Source organism: Schistocerca serialis, chromosome 3 (assembly GCF_023864345.2).
Source record: "Schistocerca serialis cubense isolate TAMUIC-IGC-003099 chromosome 3, iqSchSeri2.2, whole genome shotgun sequence".
NCBI lineage: Eukaryota > Metazoa > Arthropoda > Insecta > Orthoptera > Acrididae > Schistocerca > Schistocerca serialis.
In genome coordinates, this window is record NC_064640.1 from 864,432,209 (window position 1) to 864,455,381 (window position 23,173).

The following is a 23,173-nucleotide window of genomic DNA, read 5'->3' on the forward strand; positions in this document are numbered from 1 at the left end:
AGATAAACACGTCGCGATAAGACCACGAGACATACTGCTGACACTCGCCTACTTCATTAGAGCGACAAGTCAAATACTCTGATGGTGTGTGTACCGAAGGTCTTACAGTACGCACACCACACGTCGTAAATCTTTTCGTATGCGTGTGACCGTGTGTCAATGAAAGGAGTATGTTGGAGTCCCTGTGTGGTACTCGGTTTAGCTTATCAGGAGAGATGCGAGACAGAATATGCGTGTTCACAGAGAAGAGTAAGTAGGGCGCTCACCGGTGACGGAGAACTTGGCGCGGCCGGCGCTCAGCGTGGTGAGGCCGGTGAGTCTGTTGACGGCGCGGCACTGGTACCAGCGGTAGCGGTCGCTGTCGTCCACGTGCCGCACCAGCAGCTCGCCCGTCGGCAGCATGTGTAGCTTCCCATCTGCACACAGCGCAGGCCCACGTTACACGGCTAAGCAGCAACAGCTTAAAATGTATACATTTCACAAATTAAATTTTCCTCGAGACATATGATCCATCTGAATTTTCTTCTTTAGCACAAGAAATCCTTAACGACTTGTCGCACACTGAAGACAGTACTTGGCAGCATGGAACTTGATTATTGTTAAATATCAGTAAAATGTCAATAGAAATATATGAAAAGACCTGAAATTGATGTCAATATGAGCGGTGATACTTCACGAGAATCGGCGTTAGTCATCAAGAACAAAGGAGAATCCGTTCGATGGCAATTAACTTGGAATGATAACGTATGTCTAGTAATGGGGAAGGTAGATGCTAAATAGAAATATCTCTGAAGAATTTCAAGTTTTTGTTCTCGACGCTTGTGCCGTGACGTTTGTGTGATTGATCAACGAACAAACAGATTTTCAAAGCCAGAGCTACTTCAGTAATTTTTACGAAATAGATCACATAAACACCCAAGCAGTTAGTTCCATCAGTACGCCCGTTTGATGTTTTTAAAAACGACAAAAATGTCTTCATGTATATCCAAAACAGTAATGTATCTTGTATATATATGACTTGTTATTATACACTTCTAAGGATCACAGACGTATCAGTGGCAAAAATGTGTAATATTTCTTTAACGAATTGTGATACATTTCAAAATAGTTGACTAAATTTAATTATAAAACACATAAAACCGTAACTGATACACACGTGTTTAATTTTTAACCATAGGCATAACATTTCCTTATACGCCACTTTTCGTCTCGTACTGCATGTTGATAAATTTGAGTTCACCAATGTAAGAACACGTAACTCTCGTTAAAACGCACCAGATGATGAACGTACAGCCTTAGATATGTATTGTGCAATAAATAATACGATGACGCGACTGGAGGAGAATTTTTTATCTTCCAAGACAGTCACTTAAAAAGCCATCGTTCTAGAAGTTCGTTAATGGAAGAGCTCAAGAACATTCAGACAAGACTAACGTGATTCTTCACCGTTTTGTTTATTCAGCGCGAGAAGGTCGCAGAAATATTCAACACGCCCTGTGCTCTTGTGTACAAGTAATTTAAATCAAATACTTTCCTCCAACTCCCTACACAATATTGCCCAACAACTGTCTCTGTACGCTCGGATTCACATACACACACTTCTCACATCGTCACTTTCTGACGTATTCGTTTCCACTGCAGGTGGTTTGCTAAAATTGTGTAGCTGATTGCAGCAGAAGCATATGGGAACAAACACATTTATAAAAATCTTAGGGTGCGTCTTTCTGCATGCCTCTCCTTAGATTCAGGATGCTTTCGAACTAAGAGGACAAATTGGAACAGACGAGCCTCAGAGAATAAGGAACAAATGGTGTAATGAAAGTGATGTGAATAAAATTGCCTCAAATATGGGAACCACGAATTTTTAGACTTATTCGTTTTGTAACTTCAGACACCTTTTCTTTGCTGCAGTCTGTACTCGTATGTTGTTTGTTCCAGGAGCGTTTCCCCTTTTACATTAAGGCGTCACCAGTGGATAAAGTATCGACTAAAACATATTTGTCTTTACATGCCACGTTTATAAATTAGAAAACATTCCACGTCATAATTTTGCATAAATGAATTACTATTTACAGTTATTCGATTTTCCAGCCACAATTAATGTTTCTTATTATCTGTACGTATGATAGAGATCGCACGGTCACTTCATTTATAAAACATCGACACTTTTTCACGTCACTATCTTTTTGTTTTGTAAATTTTCACGTTTTGTAAGCTACATCTACAGCTACATGATTACTCTGCAATTCACATTTAAGTGCTTGGCAGAGGGTTCATCGAACCACAATCATACTATCTCTCTACCATTCCGCTCCCGAACAGCGCGCAGGAAAAACGAACACCTAAACCTTTCTGTTCGAGCTCTGATTTCTCTTATTTTATTTTGATGATCATTCCTACCTATGTAGGCTGGGCTAAACAAAATATTTTCGCATTGGGAAGAGAAAGTTGGTGACTGAAATTTTGTAAATAGATATCGCCGCGACGAGAAACGTCTTTGCTTTAATGACTTCCATCCCAACTCGCGTATCATATCTGCCACACTCTCTCCCCTATTACGTGATAATACAAAACGAGCTGCCTTTTTTGCACCCTTTCGATGTCCTCCGTCAAACCCACCTGGTAAGGATCCCACACCACGCAGCAATATTCTAACAGAGGACGAACGAGTGTAGTGTAAGCTGTCTCTTTAGTGGACTTGTTGCATCTTCTAAGTGTCATGCCAATGAAACGCAACCTTTGGCTCGCCTTCCCCACAATATTATCTATGTGGTCTTTCCAACTGAAGATGTTCGTAATTTTAACACCCAGGTACTTAGTTGAATTGACAACCTTGAGAATTGTACTATTTATCGAGTAATCGAATTCCAACGGATTTCTTTTGGAACTCATGTGGATCACCTCACACTTTTCGTTATTTAGCGTCAACTGCCACCTGCCACACCACCACACCATACAGCAATCTTTTCTAAATCGCTTTGCAACTGATACTGGTCTTCGGATGACCTTACTAGACGGTAAATTACAGCATCATCTGCTAACTGCTGTGGAGCACCGCTACTGGTGTGGCACTACCGTTTCAAATGGCTCTGAGCACTATGGGACTTAACATCTGTGGTCATCAGTCCCCTAGAACTTAGAACTACTTAAACCTAACTAACCTAAGAACATCACACACATCCATGCCCGAGGCAGGATTCGAACCCGCGACCGTAGCAGTCGCGCGGCTCCGGACTGAGCGCCTAGAACCGCTAGACCACCGCGGCCGGCTACTACCGTTTCTGTAAGAAATTATGACGTGAGCTGTTTTCTAGTATACAAATGTCACATATAAAATCACAACTGTATTATTCCACATTAAATCCACTGAAGATGCATGAATGTACAAGGCGGAACGCGTATGGAACAAATAAAACAGATTACAACGAGAACAAAGGCGTTTGAATTTATAAAACGAATATTTATGTACTTGCTGCGGATCAGGAGTCCTCTCAGCTAATTTGTCTCTACTGTTCAAAACCGCCGCGTAAAAGTCAGTGCGAGGACTGTCCTGCGAGGCAGATTTTTTTGTACCTTTGGATCATTATAATGTTCCAACGCAACTTCCGGCTCATCCCTTACTCAAACTAAAGCTTCTCGCCTGCGGTTAATTCTTCAGTACGTCCCTCATTTAATGCAACAGAAAAACAGTGATAACTGATAGAAACTCAGGACGTCACGGCACTTGTGTGGCTTGCGTTTGAAGAGACTGAGTAATTTCTCTGTAGTTTACTATGACGCGGTACTAATATGTTTGATGGTCATGTCCCAGATATACGAATGCTCGTTCACGGGTGCATGTTAGCACCGTTAGCAAAGCTAACCACAGAGTTAAAGCGAAGGACCTCGCGTTTAATTACCTTGGTGCAGTTATCTTAAGGAGCGCTGCTGAACGTAACTTCGATGGCGTTTAATGGCCTCTCGCTGCCATTTACGCGCCGGGCTGCTCCTGATGGAAATCGATTCCTATTACGAGCAGCGGCTCCGCTGATATCTTCCATTACGCGAGAAAGTAGCAATGCGTTGTGTCTACATCTGCATACTACGCTGCTATTGAAACGGCAGCTATAACTTTCGAGTAGTAATCTTCTATGTTACCTTCATTCTATTCACTATTGGCACGTGGAGTAGGAAGAGCGCACTATTTTCCTTGGTATGATTCCACAGTGGTAATCCTTACGTTTAAGCCATGAAGGTAGTTCTAAAACACTTTCTAGATATAGATGAACATCTTCTTTTAAAGGCTTACTGGTGGCTGGTCTCTCGAATACTGCACATTCCGTGAAGTGTGTGCCATTTTATGTTATTTACAATGCTAGTGATGTTATATGAGCGCGCCTTGACTTAACACATCACTAACTATGAATGATTACCAGGAATTGATATGGCATCGATTGGTGGCCCTAAGCAGTTGTTAATGTACATGTGGCTTCACAAAGAGTCGTTCTTATCTCTAGCGTTTATCTCTGAGTCGCAAGCTAGCGACATGCGTAATACGCTATACCAGCAGGTCGTTGTTTCAGGAGCAGTAGTAGCTGTATTTCTTCAAAATTTAAACTATCCGCTAAAATGTTAATGACCAGCATTCAATATTGATGTGATAAATTCGGATAAATAATTCCGTAAATTACATTTTTTTAAATTTTAGGCTTTCAAAATTTATATTCTATGAAATTCCCGTAAATAGGTCTATTCTGTTTCTCTCAGTGCTGAATGAATACTCCACATTCAAAAAAAGATTTTGTTTTCTTCCTCACGATTCCGACGAAAAGTGGACCAAGCGAAACTTACTCATGATTCATTCTTTGTTTGATCATCTTTTTTCTTTCATCCCAGTATTTTTCATTCTTTCACTCTGGTGTTTCATATGCTGTGTAGTGGTACATCTGTGTCTCCTTTCTTGCGGTTCTTGGAAATTAGATATGTAATTTTAGTTCCGAGATCTGTGTGTTTGAAATTCATAATCATATCGTGTAACATTTTGAGTCTCTTAGAACAGCTTTTGCTGTCGTAACGCTTGAAATATTGGAACATTTGCTGAATTAGTCTGCGCTTTTCATCTTCCTTCATACGAGAAAAAACGTGCCACATCCAGTCTAGAATTTGTGCCATTGTTTTGAGATGTTCTCGAAAGCTCTTATTTGTTCGTTAAAATGTATCTACCATCCTCATGTTTTCATCACAGACTTTTTCGAAGATTTTTCTTTCTCTCTTGTCTTCATCACTTCTCCTACTTTGAGTGTAGTAATACTTTCTCGATGCAATGTTTGTCGCATTATGGCAGCTCTGTAGTGTCTTATTTCTGAGTTTGTGGTTTGTTTTGTTGTAGGTGTCCTTAGGTATCTTGTTCGCCATCTTACGTTTTGTGGTTCTGGCGCTATTATCTTGTATTATCTTTTATGAACACTGAAGGAATTTTGTTCAACAACAAAATTACAGAGATCACATGATTTCGTTTTCTGATTCCTGATTTTATAAATGATAGTCGAGAAAATTACCGAAAAACTTCACACTGTACTTAGAACTTGGGAGGCAATATTTTATTACTTTTCGTATTTCTTTCTTATTTTAATTCTTTCGATGAAATCCAAATACAAAACAGAAGAAGTGAATATAACTACTGTGTTTGTAAGGTATTTATTAAACGGAAAAATATACGGAAACTCATGTTTGGACAAATTCGTTGAAAGTGTCCTCAATGACTATCACTCTTCGGTGCAGAACTAAGTAGACAGACCGTTTCTGCAATGGTTACCATAAATATAATATATCCCAAACGTACTGCCCTTTCTCAGAGTGAAGTGCGTTTTCCAAAGGAAACATAGCTTTCATTAGGACCAGAATTACTGAAGTACGATAAAAGATTTCACCATGGTCAAACTCTGAAAGTGCAGAAGGTGTCTACAGGTCTTCATTTTATCTTACGTCTGAACTACCCACATGTTTCACTCGGTCATCTATGACAATGTTTTCCACAATACGTTTTTACGGGTTATGCACTGTCTTTCTCTGTCGCAAAACGTGCTGTGTTATTCGAATCATTCGAAAGGACGGACAGAAGGATGACAAATATCTTGGTAGTGTTCTTTGGAATGTATACAGGCACCCGGGAGGAATGGTCAGTAACTGGAACGATCATTCGAAACAAAAAGCTCGAGTAAGTATGGGCGCTAAAATACATACCTTAAAAGCTATGCCGACCTCTGTGACCGAGCGGTTCTGGGCGCTTAAGTCCGGAACTGCGCTGCTGCTACGGTCGCATGTTCGAACCCTGCTTCTGGCATGGATGTACGTGATGTACTTAGGTTAGTTAGGTTTAAGTAGTTCTAAGTCTAGGGGACCGATGACAACAGATGTTAAGTCCCATAGTCCTTAGAGCCATTTGAACTATTAAAAGCTATAAGCACTTGTTCCATAAGAGGCGAAGATGAAGAAGTGCTCGTAGCTCTTAAATTATGCACTTCAGATCCATGTTTATTAGACAATGTTTTCTTGTTTTCGTCCATACTAACTCTTACCAAAACATGGAAAACAAAGACCTTGCAGTAGAAGAGAAGTTTCTCACATTATCGAAGAGAAGTGATCATAGCTCTTAAGGTATAGTATTTATATCCCATGTTTACTAAACTTCGATGCTTCAACCGATCGTTCTTGTCAAATCCCTGAACACTGATCATTCCTCCTGGCCACCCTGTATATTAGGCTGACTAATAATTACAAAAAATTAAGCTTCCTGTATTGCCATTTCCTAAGGAATTTGCAAGCAGTCTCTGAAACGTTACTATCATTTAAAGAAAAGCAGAAGTATCTCCAAGTAATACGAAACGTCTTATTCCGCCTCTACATTAATTTCATCTCCGTCTTTCAACGTTCACGCACTTACAGCACACGATCACTAGCTAAAATACTTTTTCTCTACGGAATACCGTTACGAAATAAAGGAGCCAAATTGTGATTAAGTTTCATACTTTCCTCAGAACGGCAATGCGCTCCTACGGCCAGAACGATGCACATTGAGCTGCCACTAAACCCAATTTTCTCGGGCCGTAATTGAGTCTGCTGCGTGGGCGAAGCAGGAGGAAGAGAGGCTGCTGGGGTGGCGCATTTGCAGCTAGGAAGTTAAAAAGCTCAAGCTGGACCTCTACGCTCCCAATATCGTCTCTGCTTTAGTTTCGCGTAGTATTTTCACATAATTTCCTGCTGCCAAGCAGTTGGGCGGAAGCGTTGTAGCGGAACTCTTTACACTGAGAAACGACGCTCTCGGAAAGCCTCAAGACCGCGGTGCCAGATAACTTGTTACTCGTACTACTGCGGAGCTAAGTTACTCGTTGCGACTAACGTGTTTCCATTTCATCGGGTTTTGGGGAAATCGATCTTACTTCACTAGCCACAAACGGATAGGCGATCCGTCACTTTAAGTACACTGCGTGATCAGAAGTATCTAGATACCTGGCTCAAAAAGGCATAAAAGTTCGTGGCACCCTCCATCGGTAATGCTGGAATTCAGTATGGTGTCGCACCCCCCCCCCCCCCCTTAGCCTTGATGACAGCTTCCACTCTTGCAGGCATACGTTCAATCAGGTGCTGCAAGGTTTCTTGCGGAATGGCAGCCCATTCTACATGGAGTGCTGCACTGAGGGGAAATATCGATGTCGCTCGGTGAGGCCTGGCACGAAGTCGGCGTTCCAAAACATCCCAAAGGTGTTCTATAGGATTCACGTCAGGACTCTGTGCAGGCCAGTCCGTTACAGGCATGTTATTGTCGTGTAACCACTCCGCCACAGGCTGTACATTATGAAGAGGTGCTCTATCGTGTTGAAAGACGCAATCGCCATCCCCGAATTGCTCTTCAACAGTGGGAAGCAAGAAGGTGCTTAAAACATCAATGAAATAGGCCTGTGCAGTGATAGTGCGACGCAAATCAACAAGGGATGCAAGCCCCCTCCATGAAAAAACAAGACCACACAACATCACCGGCTCCGAATTTTACTGTTGGCGCTACACACGCTGACAGATGACGTTCACCGGGCATTCGCCATACCCAAACCCTGCCATAGGATCTCCACATTGTGTACCGTCATTCGTCACACCACATAACGTTTTTCCACTGTTCAATCGTCCAATGTTTACGCTCCTTACACAAACCGAGTTGTCGTTCGGCATTTACCGGAGTGATGTGTGGGTTATGAGCATCAGCTCGACCATGAAATCCAAGTTTTCTCACCTTTCGTGTAACTGTCATAGTACTTGCAGTGAATCCTGATGCAGTTTGGAATTCTTGTGTTATGGTCTGGATAACTTACTGCGTATTACACATTACGACCCTCTTCAACTGTCGGCGGTCTCTGTCAGTCAAGAGACGAGATCGGCCTGTACACTTTTGTGCTGTACGTGTCCCTTCACGTTTACACTTCATTCACTATCACATCGGAAACAGTGGACCTAGAGATATTTCGGAGTGTGGAAATCTCGCGTACAGACTTGTGAGACAAGTGACACCCAATGACCTGAAGACGTTCGAAGTCAGTGAGTTCCGCAGAGCGCCTCATTCTGCTCTCTCCCGGTGTCTGATGACTGCTGGGTTCGCTGATATGGAGTACCTGGCAGTAGATATCAGCGCAGTGCACCTAATATGAAAAAGTATGTTTTTAGGGGTGTCCGGATACTTTTGATCACATAGTGTAATTCTGCCTTTCACGCACTTCGTGCGACAGACGTTCTGCGAAAACCGTGTGAGTATAAAACATTTCTTGGTGCTGTAAAAGACACACACACACACACACACACACACACACACACACAGATAGAGATGCCGGAGAGAAAGATTATGACGACTCAATTTTTCTGATTAAACTGAAAATTCTGTGTATAGCATCTCAGGCATTACCTGTATATTGTCGTAATGTTTTTGTGGTTGCTCCCCCTTTTCTCATGAGGAAATAGAGATACTTGTAACCACATTACAAAGGTGGCATTGCAAACAATGAAATGGTTATCGTAGGACAGAAGAAAATCGAGGTTCTTAGAGCCGCAACAAAACTGCTGCAGTAGCTACTACAAAGCATTAGCGAAAACATTTTATATTTCTGGGTGAGATCATAAAAGGGAAATTATACACCAGACGTAAAAAAAAAAATCACCCACAAAATATGGTCGGATGTCAAAGTACGAGGGCTGTTAGGAAAGTAAGGTCCGTTAGATCTAGAATTGCAACCTACAGTAAAGAGCCGATGAAGCTTTGCATAGGTGTGTTGGACAGTGTCTCTGGTGTGCCCATCGATGGCGTAACGTCGCTCTTTTCAGTTCTGAGAGCACATTGAACAAGGAAAGATACCTAAAAAATAATTCCTCCAACCAAGTATAAATTACGTGTTAGAGATTTCGCCTGATCTGATGCAGCCCACACAATGTAACTGTCATGCATTTTCTTCGTCATGGCAGTTCTCGGTTGCAGATTACAGGGGCGGGAGGACTCTCCTGCAGCGTTACCGAGAGGAAGTATCTGATTGTCAACCATACAGCCCGGACTTGCCCTCCTGTAATTTTCATCTCTGCTCACATGAACCGCTAGCCTTGAAGACAACATTTTGGCACAAACTGTGGTGTCACCGCCAGACACCACACTTGCTAGGTGGTAGCTTAAATCGGCCGCGGTCCATTTAGTACATGTCGGACCCGCGTGTCGCCACTGTGTGATCGCAGACCTAGCGCCACCACAAGGCAGGTCTCGAGATACGATAGAGCACTCGCCCCAGTTGTACGGACGACATTGCTAGCGACAATACGGACGAAGCCTTCCTCTCATTTGCCGAGAGTCAGTTACAATAGCCTTCTGCTAAGTCCATGGCTACGACCTAGCAAGGCGCCAATTGTAACAGTGCATGTATCTTACGAGTCGCATTTGTATAGTCAAGAGAGATGTATCACAAGGAGTCATTAAAGTTAAGTATAAAGCAGTTACGTACTTTTCTTGCTACCATTCAATAGTTATCCTGTTCCAAAATTCACGCCCATCTGCGTTAGATAGCGTGCCTATCGGCCCCCTCAAAATAACACTGTGTCGGCCCTTCTGTCGACACATCACAAACAACAAGCTGCACATTAGTATAGAGAAAGCACTGGCGTCTGCCTTCTACGACGAGGGCATTGGTACGAAGCTACGACAAATGTCTCAGTTGGAGCGGCTACTAATTAGAGAAGTAGCTGAGAGACAAAGCAAACTGTTGCAAATAATACATTTTTGATTACCACTGTGGTTCCGATTTCGCGACCGATCAGACCTTTCTTTCCGAATAGCCCTTGTAACTTCGTACTCGTACACAGCATCGGTGGGTATGTAAATGATTATGAGCTGTCTCTGCGACAGGTAGAACGGGCATCGGAGGCATTACTTCAGTACGTGTTAAGAGTTGTTACCAGGTCTGATAGGGTATGTAAGGGGCGTGGATATCATCCGATATTAAGTGATCATTGCGAGGGACACGGAGATGCCGCGTACTCGTGTGAGACATCGTTATCAGCACCTGACAGAGTTTGAAAGGGTCCCTATTGTGGGCCTCCAGTTGGCGTGCTGGTTGAATCTTGAAATATCCAGATTTGTGGAGCATTCGGGTGTGACAGTGGGCCGATGTTGAACTGCATGGGAAAGTGACGGCAGGCGCACTCGTCGTCAGGGTTCCGGTCAACCACACCTGACTATAACAAGGGAGGATCGTCTTCTTTTGAACCGATCGCATTGCAACTCCTTCACATCTACGCCTGCAGTGTTGTGTGTCATCCCGCACCACTGGTTGGAGACTAGCGGCAGTCGGACTAGGAAATTACCGTCCCATGCTTGGATTGCTATTAACACAACTACTCAAACGGCGGCTTTTGAATGATGCCATGACCTGGAAGATGGACTGCTGATGAATGGTGTCGCATTGTGTTCAGTGATGAATCGCGGTTCCGTACTATCCCGGATGATCATCGTCGGCGAATTGTCCGCTCCCGATAGCTGAATGGTCAGCGTGACGGATAGTCAATCCTCTGGGCCCGGGTTCGATTCCCGGCTGGGTCGGGGAATTTTCTCCGCCCATGGACTGGGTGTTGTGTTGTCCTCATCGACTGCAGGTCACCGAAGTGGTGTCAAATTGAAAGACCGGCACACGGCGAACGGTCTGCCCGACGGGGGCCCATAGCCATACGATTAATAAATAAAATCGTCGGCGAGTATGACGCGGTAACCTAGGGAAAGGTGCCATTATTCAAATGTTTTGGAAAGGCACAGTGGTGCTTCTCTTGGTGGGTAATAGTGTGGGAAATCATCGGGTGTGACTTCAGGTCACAGCTGGTAATGATTGTGACTGTGACGACACCACGGTGCGGCAGAGACATCCAGCATTCTCTTGTGTTACCTCCTATGCAACTGTATCATGGGGCCATTTTCCAACACGACAATGCTCGTAGAACGTCGATTATGCGTCTGTGAACTGCTTGCAGGATGTTGAGGTACTCTAGTGGCCAGCAAGATCCCTAGATCTGTCCCCGATAGAACATGTGTGGAATCAGCTCGGATGTCAATTCCGTCCCAGTACCACTACCCAGTTACGACAGTTGTAGGTCATCTTGCCTTCAGAACGATAAAGCGCCTTTATGATACCCTTCACAACCGAATCAGTCCATCCGTACAGGCTAGCGAGGGTCCAACGTCGTACCGATAAGTGAGCTAATACTGCTAAGTTCTTTGTAAATTTTACTCTATATTGTAATGACTGAAATAACGTCACATACCCTCCCTGACCGTGAAGTTTCATTTCGTTTCCTCCGCGCATTCTGGTAGCTTTACTTTTCTTTAGTTAGCCATTGTATGTACAGCGATGGTAATCTGTAACTAAGGGTGAAGCGGAATCGTGCCGTGACCTTCACTTCTATCCCACCTCCTCCCATTTTTCTTGTACATTTAAACCTTTAACTAAGTGATCAGGATGAGTTACTGTAGCTCACTATTTCCTTTTTGGCCAAATTATAGCATCACTGGCAGGGAGTGAAATTATCTTTGTCAGTTCAAATGGTTCAAATGGCTCTGAGCACTATGGGACTTAACAGCTGTGGTCATCAGTCCCCTAGAACTTAGAACTACTTAAACCTAACTAACCTAAGGACATCACACACATCCATGCCCGATACAGGATTCGAACCTGCGACCGTAGCAGTCGCACGGTTCCGGACCGCGCGCCTAGAACCGCGAGACCACCGCGGCCGGCTATCTTTGTCAGTGATTATAATATGGAAGTGCATTTACTGTTCCGGCATTTCCGTCATAGCCATGGCAGACTAAAATATATAAATCTAATTTATGTTGATGTATTTATTTGCGTGTGTAATAGAGGAAACTGATTTGCACAATTTTCATTATGATAATGGCTCCAGTTTTAGTACCAAGTCTCTTACGTACAACTAACATGAAATAGTTATTTGCGTACATGAGACAAAAAATATCTCAGTAATATCATTGAGTTTTATTTACTTCATGGAAAATCAAATTTGTTTAGAAAATAAGAATACATGCAGGAAATCCGATGCTATTCTCGCTTAGGAAGTAGACGGTTGTGTTTCGCAATACCTACTACGTCATTATGTGCCAAAGGGAAAATTTTCGGGGAACGTTATCGAAGAGAGTATTTTTATACCGCTTGAGGAGGCGTTTCATAAAGTGAAGAATATTGATTTGTATTTACATAAGTGATTTCTATAATGAAAATAAAAGTACAATATCCTTTACTATTAATTTGCGTTACGGTTCCTCAGATTATAATTAGAGAAAGGGCTGGTAGTACCAGTTTCCACTCATCAGTTATTGAGTGAACGTAATGTTACAGAAATTATAGTAGTCTGTCAGAATTTGTAAGGCTGAATAAGAAGTTTCTGATTAAGTTGTTTTATGAAGTACGTAATGCTGATGGCAATGTAGACACTCAGCTGCCGCTACTGACGTGGTGACTGGAGCAGCGTTTGTGATATTGGTAGCCTACTGAGTACAGTACCCCATATAAACTACGTCGCAATGAGATAAAGACATCGCCATTTCTTGACTGGTAAAAGCCATGTATTTATAAAGTAGTAATCGTTGACCTGTGTGTTAACGATCTGTTAAAACTGGAAGAAAATAAAGTAACCCATCAGACTTCGTAAATTACAAGAGTCTTCACAAATAATAAGATCTCGTACTAATTGTGACTGAAATTGGAGTGTATCCAGTTCTTACCAAGTTGTAAGCTGGCACTGTAGCTTAGAAAGCCTGAACACCCAAGAAATATAAATCTTTTGGCGCAGTTTGTAAAAGAGCCGTCTCAGAGAGTTTGTTACTTCCTAGTCGAATTCTGTATGCAGTTAATGTATGTTAGACGGTAAGGCGAAATCATTAGACATAAAATCTTGAAACGTGCATCTAATATTTCTAATACTTTAACTATGGAAATGTGAATAATATTTTATAACACACTCTATTATAAACGCCTTCTTATTGTTTCTTTGATGACTGCTTTAAATGATATTTACATCTGATGAGATTCGCAATTCTACGCGCGCTTCGGACGAAAAAGAATATGTTAATACACAGTACGTCTGCATCGGTGGTACTGAGTGGTATGAATTACATATATGATATACTACCTTTTATTTTTTGTTCGACCGTACTGTAGTGAAATCGCAAACGTAATTACCTGTTTCAAATTTATGTATACCATTAAGTCTCCTATCTTGAACATTTCTCCCTTTCCATTTCACTGACGTGAATGATGTACATCTGAATAACTGGTATGCTTGGACGATCTTGAAAACTGGACTCGACGCCAGCTTCTTTTGCTGTTACACCTGTGGCTCGTCGTACAGTTCAGTGTATCTGTGATGGGATTCTTATAAAAAGAAATATTTACTACACTCTACCCTGTATGTTGATCCCTTTCGCTACTCGTAAGTACTCCAGACAGAAATATATTTGTGAAAGTGACTAACATTGAAGTTATTGGAAATTAAATATTCTGTGCGACCATTGCTACGATCTCTATATGTGAGAACAACACACCATAAAATGTACCATTAGTAAGAGAGCAGAGAGGAGTGTGTTCAAAAGTTCCACCCGTACAGGTTTACTTCCGATCCTAAAAACAACTAGAGTTCTGGAGCACGTATAAACTATTTAACTTCGCACCTTAGTATTTTTTATTAAAAAAAAGTAAAATAAAAAAATTCCAGAATCACACGTAGAAGTAGATATAAATTGTCGAATTATATGTGGAGTTGAAAGTATGGCTTATTTTCTCTTGGGCCCGCAGAATGGTGGATGTTTTGCAATGACAAAATATAAAAACGCTAATGTATCAGAATGCTGCTATAATTGTTAATTACTAGACGTTTTACATTAGCAGTAGGCCTATTTCGACATTTCGCCATCTTCAGGCTATCTGCAATCAAATACTCTTTCTTAAAAGTTGTAACAATACAAATAATAACATCGTAGCGCTGACGCTGTTTTATAATCTTATTGCTGCATAGGGCGTTTCCAACTGCAGCAAATTTTTTAAATATTTAACTTATTTAACTCTGTTAATTGCTGTTGTACGCAAATGTAAACTAGGTATTTTATCGCTTGTACATACTGTTGTGTTTTTGACAGCTAATCTAGCTATGCTGTATGGTTACACTTTGTTTATTCACTTGCCTATGTATCGTAATTATGTATGACGTGATAGTGTAATTTTTGTAGGGTTTATATATCCGCGTTTTTTTATTTTATTACTAACCCAAATCGAGCTGTACGGTTTCAATGCAGTTGACTAGAAAATTTTTATGTTTTAGGTCTGTTAGTTCGTTTAACATTTTATCAGGGTCTGTTCGTGAGTGTATAGAGATTTAGATTTTTTCCAAAACGTTCATTTTAAGCCACTTTGGTGTCATACGTAAGATTTTCATTGCGTTTGTTATGTGATCAGCTTCATGATTTTCTGTTTTTAGATGGTTGAAGAACGTGGATTGGTTTGCGTCGCTAATTATTTATATTATTCTCCGTTCCTAATTTCAAAGATTCTGCCTGTGTGTGTGTGTGTGTGTGTGTGTGTGTGTGTGTGTGTGTGTTCCTAAGGGACCAAACTGCTAAGGTCATCGGTCCCTAGACTTTCACACTATTTAAACTAACTTATTCTAAGAACAAAACACACACACCCATGAACCTCCAGCGGGAGGGGCTGCGCAATCCGTGATCTGCCTGTCTGTCCTATGTAGAATTTATCAGAGTTTCTAAAATTTATTTTATATATGACTGGTTGCGTGTGAAGTGGTGGTGTTGCTTTATCGGAATGGATTAGCGTTTTGAGGTTGTGTCTGGTTCCGTACGAGAATTTAACTGCTGTCTTCTTTAGTAATGTGTTCAGTTTGTTGAATAATTGCCATGTGTAAGTTGGCGGTATGTATTTGAACTTTAGTTTTTTTTGTATTTCTTTCGTTAATTTTATGTCGCTGTGTGCCTTAATGGACTTAGGTTTACGGTGTTTGACGTATAGTTTTCGCACTATGCTAGGATCAAAGTTATTTTGTTGAGCTACGTAAGTAAGGACTGCAAATTCATTTTGTATGGCTGTATGTTCTAAAGGTAGATTTAGTGTGTTAATCATTGTGTTAAAAAACGCGAATTTGTGAGAGTTCGGGTGACAAGAGTTTCTGTTAATAATGTTGTCTGATGTTGTGTGTTTTCGGTATATTTCAAATTTGTGCTCATTGTTACTATTTTTGATTGTAAGGTCCAAAAAGTTATAGTTTTATTGGTTTCAGATTCCGTTGTGAATTTGATTTTTGGATGTAGTTCATTCAGTATTTTATGCAACTTTTGTGTAGATAATAACGAATTAATTTTGTCTGTTACTCTTATCACTGTTGTATGAAATGAGTACTAGCACGGAGTGTCGTGCGTAATCGGGCATGTGTACGAAAGAAATTGCTGCGCTATGAAATAGTAACTGAAGGAAAATGAGGGCCTACTGCGCTATGAAATAGTACTAAAGGAAAATGTGGGCCTTGTTATTTTTATTAAAGCTTCTTTTCCGCTGACAGCAATGTAGCACTTCTGCGTTATTATGTTTCCAGCGAAAAAAGGAGCAAGTGTTTTCAGCCCATTTCTCAATGGACCGAAAATTACATGAACTGGATAGCTTCATGAGTACGGCAAGCATGGCCGGAGTGGCCGTGCGGTTCTGGGCGCTGCAGTCTGGAACCGAGCGACCGCTACGGTCGCAGGTTCGAACCCTGCCTCGGGCATGGATGCGTGTGATGTCCTTAGGCTAGTTCAAAAATGGTTCAAATGGATCTGAACACTATGGGACTTAACATCTATGGTCATCAGTCCCCTAGAACTTAGAACTAAATAAACCTAACTAACCTAACGACAGCACACAACACCCAGTCATCACGAGGCAGAGAAAATCCCTGACCCCGCCGGGAATCGAACCCGGGAACCCGGGCGTGGGAAGCGAGAACGCTACCGCACGACCACGAGATGTTAGGTTAGTTAGGTTTAATTAGTTCTAAGTTCTAGGCGACTGATGACCTCAGAAGTTAAGTCGCATAGTGCTCAGAGCCATTTGAACCATTTTTGAGTACGGCAAGCATGCGTTTACGATATTTGTTCAGTGTCGTAACAATTCATGAGTAATCTCTATCAACAGTACTACCCTGTGATCTATAAAAAGTTTCATATTAATTTCCATTTACGACCTCATTCAGACGCTTCTCTGTCAATAATGCAAATTTTCTTTCGTGTTCTACTTGACGTGTTTCCGGATTCATCGAATAAGACGCAACTGCAAACAACTAGTACTCCAAATTCTCAAAACTTCTTGTTATTAGTGATTTCTGACAAGGGAAACTCCCCATTGCCCCCCCCCCCCTTCAGATTTAGTTGTAAGATGGTCCAATGGATAGCCCGTCAGAAGCTCAACATAAATCAAGCATGAAAACTGGAAGAAGTTGTACTGAACTGTGAAAAAAGAAGCAAAATCGAAACAGTGGACGGTCCAGGCTCAAGACGTGCAACATCGAGCGAGCTTTAGTAGCTACGCCGTCGTGGTTATGTGGTCATCATGTTGGACCGCGAAGGGGGTGATCCCTGTTCAAATCTCTCTTGTAGCCCTTGTAATTTTGTTTCACAAAATTATGAAATGTCCGTTCAGTCGTTAACGTGTCTGTTTGCTGTATTCCAAATTTGTGTCTGTATCGTGGTGTAACGTCCATTTGCAACAGCGACGTGTAATGAAGGGACATCCAGACGTACATACCTCTTGTTTGTTCTACACAAGTACCACATGTTATGCCTCTTGCGTTCCGTTTTGGAAATTTTGGCTCTTCAATTCCTTCGTTGTAACGTAGTTCACCCCAGTTTATTTGTCAGTTTTCGTTTCTGTGAGAGGTCTATGAGGCATCTCGCCTGCTCTCACTGTTCATCACATTCACTTGCGACGGTAATACTTTCTTACCACATGACTCATACTCTGTAACCAACGTATAAAATGAAAATTCCCAAGGCTACAGAAGGAGAACAGACATGTCAGTGACTGGACGGAACGTTCATAATTTTGCGAAAAAAGGGGCACGATGGAGATTTGGACACGCATCTCCCGCTTTGCAGTCTAACACCGTGACCACACGATCACTACACCGTTATTCTTGGAATTCTCTCGATTTTACACATCTTTAGCTTGGACCATTCACTGTTTATATTTTGCTTCTTTTTTCACAGTTCAAAGTGGTTCAAATGGCTCTGAGCACTATGCGACTTAACTTCTCAGGTCATCAGTCGCCTAGAACTTAGAACTAATTAAACCTAACTTAACCTAAGAACATCACACATCCATGTCCGAGGCAGGATTCGAACCTGCGACCGTAACGGTCGCTAGCTCCAGACTGTAGCACCTAGAACTGCACGGCCACTCCGTCCGGCTTTCACAGTTCAGTACACCTTTCTGTTTTTTTTTTTTGCTTGATATGTGTTCAGCTTTCGACGGACTACCCACTGGACCATTTTACCAATGAGCCAGCATTTTCCATTATATCACCTGCGCGGTGTTGCTTTCCCTGACTCATTGTGAAATGAGACACTACTTATGTCCCAAAAACATAACCTTCACGAAATTTTGCATTACGTGACGATGAAATATTTATGACGTGTCTTAGGGAGTAAAAGATCGAAAAAGAATGGATATCTGTATGTCGCATAACGTTCTTAGCCACGTCATGTGAATAGCGCTAACATTTTTTCGAAATGTCAGCTTTACTTATAATAAAGTCCACTAAACATCATCGAGGACGTTCTTTGTACCCTCACACAACGGATCGTATTGCTATCGGACTTAATTCTGAACTTGAAACTTAGCCAACTGTTGGAAAACGCCATGCAATTCATGCTGGCTTTTCAGCCACAATATAAATACCTTTCTCCGGATATAAGGACGTTACCACAGGTTTGATCGATGGCTATAGTCTCTGATGTATGTAACTGGACATGCACGGCGTCAGAGGTCGTGGCATAAAGGTCGTGGCAGATTATACGCTATTATCCACATCAAGTATCCGACCTCCCTCGATCCATTTCTTTAGTTAGCACGACCAAACAGCGGCTTATTATACTGTAATATTCAAACTTGTACTAGTCATACGATATCTTAAGCTTGGAAAAGTCATCATAACTATATTCAGCAACAAAAGCTTCCAAGTTGTAATGGACGATAATATGAACCCTCCAATGAGGCTTAATAATGGGCTTCAGCAAGGATCAGTGCCAGCCCCTCTTCTGTTTGCCCTGCATATAACACACATGCCTAAGACAAACTCAAGGAAATTTGGATAATATGTTGTTGATTGAGTTCTCACTGTGAATCACTGAGACTGGGCGCTACTGAGTTTGTCTTAAGCGCTGTGCTACCAATTGTTAGCAAATACGTCCGGAAATTGACGCTACAGCCAAGAGCTGCCAAAAAAGAAGTCACCAGTTTCCAACATAACAAACAGCTTGCCAACGAGGAAATAAAGGTATATTCTGAAGAGAAATAGCTGACGCAAAACAGAAGTCTACGTTACCTAGGGGTCACTCTTGACAGGACGCTCGGTTTTAAGGAGCAGTTGCTGAGAGCTGCCTCCATGCTGCAAAAACATGGTAATCATCAGGTCCAAAACTAAGAGCCTGTGCAATGGGACTGGTGTACCCCGTGGCAGAATACTGCGCTGCAGTCTGGATCAACAGCCCATACACCAGACACGTAGCTCAACCAAACTATGCCATTATCACGGGAACAATCAGAACCACTGCAAGTTTAGGTTGCCTATTCTCTGCCAGTAGGAGTAGGTATTAAAATCCATGGAGAAGAAATAAAAACTTTGAGATTCGCCGATGACATTGTAATTCTGACAGAGACAGCAACGGACTTGGAAGAGCAGTTGAACGGAATGGACAGTGTCTTGGTTCAAATGGTTCAAATGGCTCTGAGCACTATGGGACTCAACTGCTGAGGTCATTAGTCCCCTAGAACTTAGAACTAATTAAACCTAACTAACCTAAGGACATCACAAACATCCATGCCCGAGGCAGGATTCGAACCTGCGACCGTAGCGGTCTTGCGGTTCCAGACTGCAGCGCCTTTAACCGCACGGCCACTTCGGCCGGCAGGACAGTGTCTTGAAAGGAGGGTATAAGATGAACATCAATAAAAGCAAAACGATGATAATGGAATGTAGTCGAATTAAGTCGGGTGATGCTGAGGGAATTAGATTAGAAAATAAGACACTTAAAGCAGTAAAGGAGTTTTGCTATTTGGGGAGCAAAATAACTGATGATGCTCGAAGTAGAGAGGATATAAAATGTAGACTGGCAATGGCAAGGAAAGCGTTTGTGAAGAAGAGAACTTTGTTAACATCGAGTATTGATTTAAGTGTCAGGAAGTCGTTTCTCAAAGTATTTGTATGGAGTGTAGCCATGTATGGAAGTGAAACGTGGACGATAAATAGTTTAGACAAGAAGAGAATAGAAGCTTTGAAATGTGGTGCTACAGAAGAATGCTGAAGATTAGATGGGTAGATCACATACCTAATGAGGAGGTATTGAATAGAATTGTGGAGAAGAGGAGTTTGTGGCACAACTTGACTAGAAGAAGGGATCGGTTGTGTAGGACATGTTCTGAGGCATCAAGGGATCACCAATTTACTACTGGAGGGCAGCGTGGAGGGTAAAAATCGTAGAGGGAGACCAAGAGATGAATACACTAAGCAGATTCAAAAGGATGTAGGCTGCAGTAGGTACTGGGAGATGAAGAAGCTTGCACAGGATAGAGTAGCATGGAGAGCTGCATCAAACCAGTCTCAGGACTGAAGACCACAACAACAACAACATTCTCTGCCATATAGCTGCCCCCTTTTTACGGTGGAATCTACTCTAAAGCGGGAGTTTACGAAACTAGCTGGCGGTCGTTACCTCCCTGTACATGAGGACATACCAGCACTCAATAAAAATTGACTTCACTGGCATTCACAACTACAAGGTGCACAATTATTGGTGGACAACGGAGTAACAATAACAGACAGATGGGCAGAAGTGTGGCAGAACAATGTTATCCCAGAACAGCATCAAATGCCCTGCATTTCGTCTAGGCCACACGGTTTTGAAGAGCACCTCAAGATGTCTTATGTGAATGTAGGCTTTCCCGGTCTATACTGCTGATGAAATCTTCTCGGGCTTCCATCCGGGTAGCTGCGTCGAAAATCCGCGACGTTTCGATGAGTGTCATTCTCAAGATATTCGCCAGAATAAGAACAAATACGGGAAGAAATGCTGACTCAGTGTCTAAATGGGGTTTAACAACGTCGGCCAGCTGTAATTATGGTGCAGAAGACGAAACTGTTCAGCATACCATACATGCGTGCCAAAAACGATAATTTCCTGGTGGTTAAGTGGAATCCTGACGGTAACAAAGATATCAACTGAGTATAGGCTGTTCAGCAACTGGATATACAGTGAGGTGACAAATGTCATCCAATAGCGACATGCGAATACAGAGATGGAGGTGATATCGTTTACACAAGATATGAAAGGGCAGTGCATTGGCGAAGCTGTCATTTGCACTCAAGTGAGTCATGCGACAAGATTTTCGACGTGATTATGGTCGTACGACGGCAATTAACAGACTTTGAACGCGAAGTGGTAGTTGGAGCTAGAGGCTTGAGACATTCCATTTTACAATCTGCTAGTGAATTCCGCGATCCATGGTGTCAAGAGCGTGCCGAGAATATCACATTTCAGCCATTTCCTCTCACCACGGACAACGCGGTGTCCATCGGCCTTCGCTTAACGACGGAGAGCAGCGGTGTTTGCATAAAGTTGTCTGAGCTAACAGACAAGCAACACTGCGTGAAATGACCGTAGAAATCAATGTGGGACGTACGACGAATTTATCCGTTGGAACAGTGCGGCGAAATTTGGCGTTAATGAGCTACGGCAGCAGACAACCGAAGCGAGTGCCTTTGCTAACAGCACGGCATAGTCCACAGCGCCTCTCTTGGTCTCGTGACCATATCGGTTGGACCCTAGACACTAGAAAACCGTGATCTCATCGGATGAGGCCCGATTTCAGATGGTAGCAGCTGATGGTAGGGTTCGAATGTCGTGCAGACCCCACGAAGCGATGGACGAAATTGCCAACAAGGCACTGTGTAAGCTGGTGGTGGATCCATGACTGTGTGGGCTGTGTTTACATGGACTTTATAGAACCGATCATTGACTAGACATGTTTATGTTCGGCTGCTTGCTTGGAGACCATTTGCGGCTATTTGTGATTCACGACTTAAAGTTCCCAAACAACGTATTTTTGTGGATGACAATGCGCAATGTTACCGGGCCACAGTTGTTCGCGATTGGTTTGAAGAACATTCTGGACAATTCATGAGAATGATTTTGCCACCCAGATCGCCCAAAATGAATCCCATCGGACGTTTAAGAGACATAATGGAGAGATCAATTCGTGCACAAAATCCTGCACCGGCAACGCGTTAGCTATTATGGACGGCTATATTGGTAGCATAGCTCGAAATTCTGCAAGAGACTTCCAACGACTTGTCGAGTCCACGTCAAGTTGAGTTTCCGCACTCCGCCGGGAAAATGGAGGTCCGACACCATATTACGAGATATTCCATGTCTTGTTGCGATCTCAGTGTATGTCTGTGACCTTGTATATTTTGTAAATATTGTAAATTTAATTAAATCGTGATAATGAATTTTTTTCTGAATATATGCATATGCATTGTTAAGGAAGAAAGAAGCTTTTTGTGTGGAATGTTACTAGCCATACCATAGATAAAGTAAATCAGACCTCCCTGAAATGTCTGATGAAGTGAAGGCACGTAAGTAAGTGGTTGATGGGTCCTAGGTAGAATGGTAGAATGTACACTTGGTGCTATTCGAGAGGATTAGGCTACATCCTACGGCCAGGGTTCTCCCCCTTTTTCAAGCACAATAATACATGCATAACCTTATACTTGGCACACCATTGGCGCTCGAGGATGCACTCCTTGCCGGCCACTGTGGCCGAGCGGTTCTAGGCGCTTCAGTTCCGAACCACGCGGCTGCTACGGTCACAGGTTCGAATCCTGCCTCGGGCATGGATGTGTGTGATGTCCTTAGGTTAGTTAGGTTTCAGTAGTTCTATGTCTAGGGGACTGATGACCTCAGATGTTAAGTCCCATAGTGCTTAGAGCCATTTGAACCATTTTTTAACCACTCCTTTTAGGTACTACAACTACTATAAAACCGCAGAGATAGTCTCCTAATTTGCATCACAAAGTAAGGTATCTGTGACAAAGAACTATACATTTTATCACTCGCACTAGACGTACATAGGCCCTCTATTATATTAACGACATAGGAGACAATCTGAGTAGCCGTCTTAGATTGTTTGCAGTTGATTGTGCCATTTACCGCCTTGTAAAGTCATCAAATGATCAAAACGACTTGCAAAATGATTTAGATAAGACATCTGTATGGTGCGAAAAGTGGCAATTGACCCAGAATAGGGAAAAGTGTGAAGTTATTCACATGAGTACTAAAAGAAATCAGCTAAATTTA

The 23,173-nt window shown here is 42.2% G+C and overlaps 1 protein-coding gene across 1 annotated transcript in view; it reads right to left on the minus strand.

The window, feature by feature from the left end:
- Positions 1 to 237: 237 nt before the first annotated feature.
- LOC126471276 (Down syndrome cell adhesion molecule-like protein Dscam2) overlaps positions 238 to 23,173 on the minus strand; it is a 305,238-nt gene continuing 282,302 nt past the window's right edge. The window contains exon 4 of the mRNA XM_050099394.1: positions 238 to 416. Coding sequence (XP_049955351.1) covers positions 238 to 416 — 179 coding nt within the window. The remainder of the gene's footprint in view (positions 417 to 23,173) is intronic.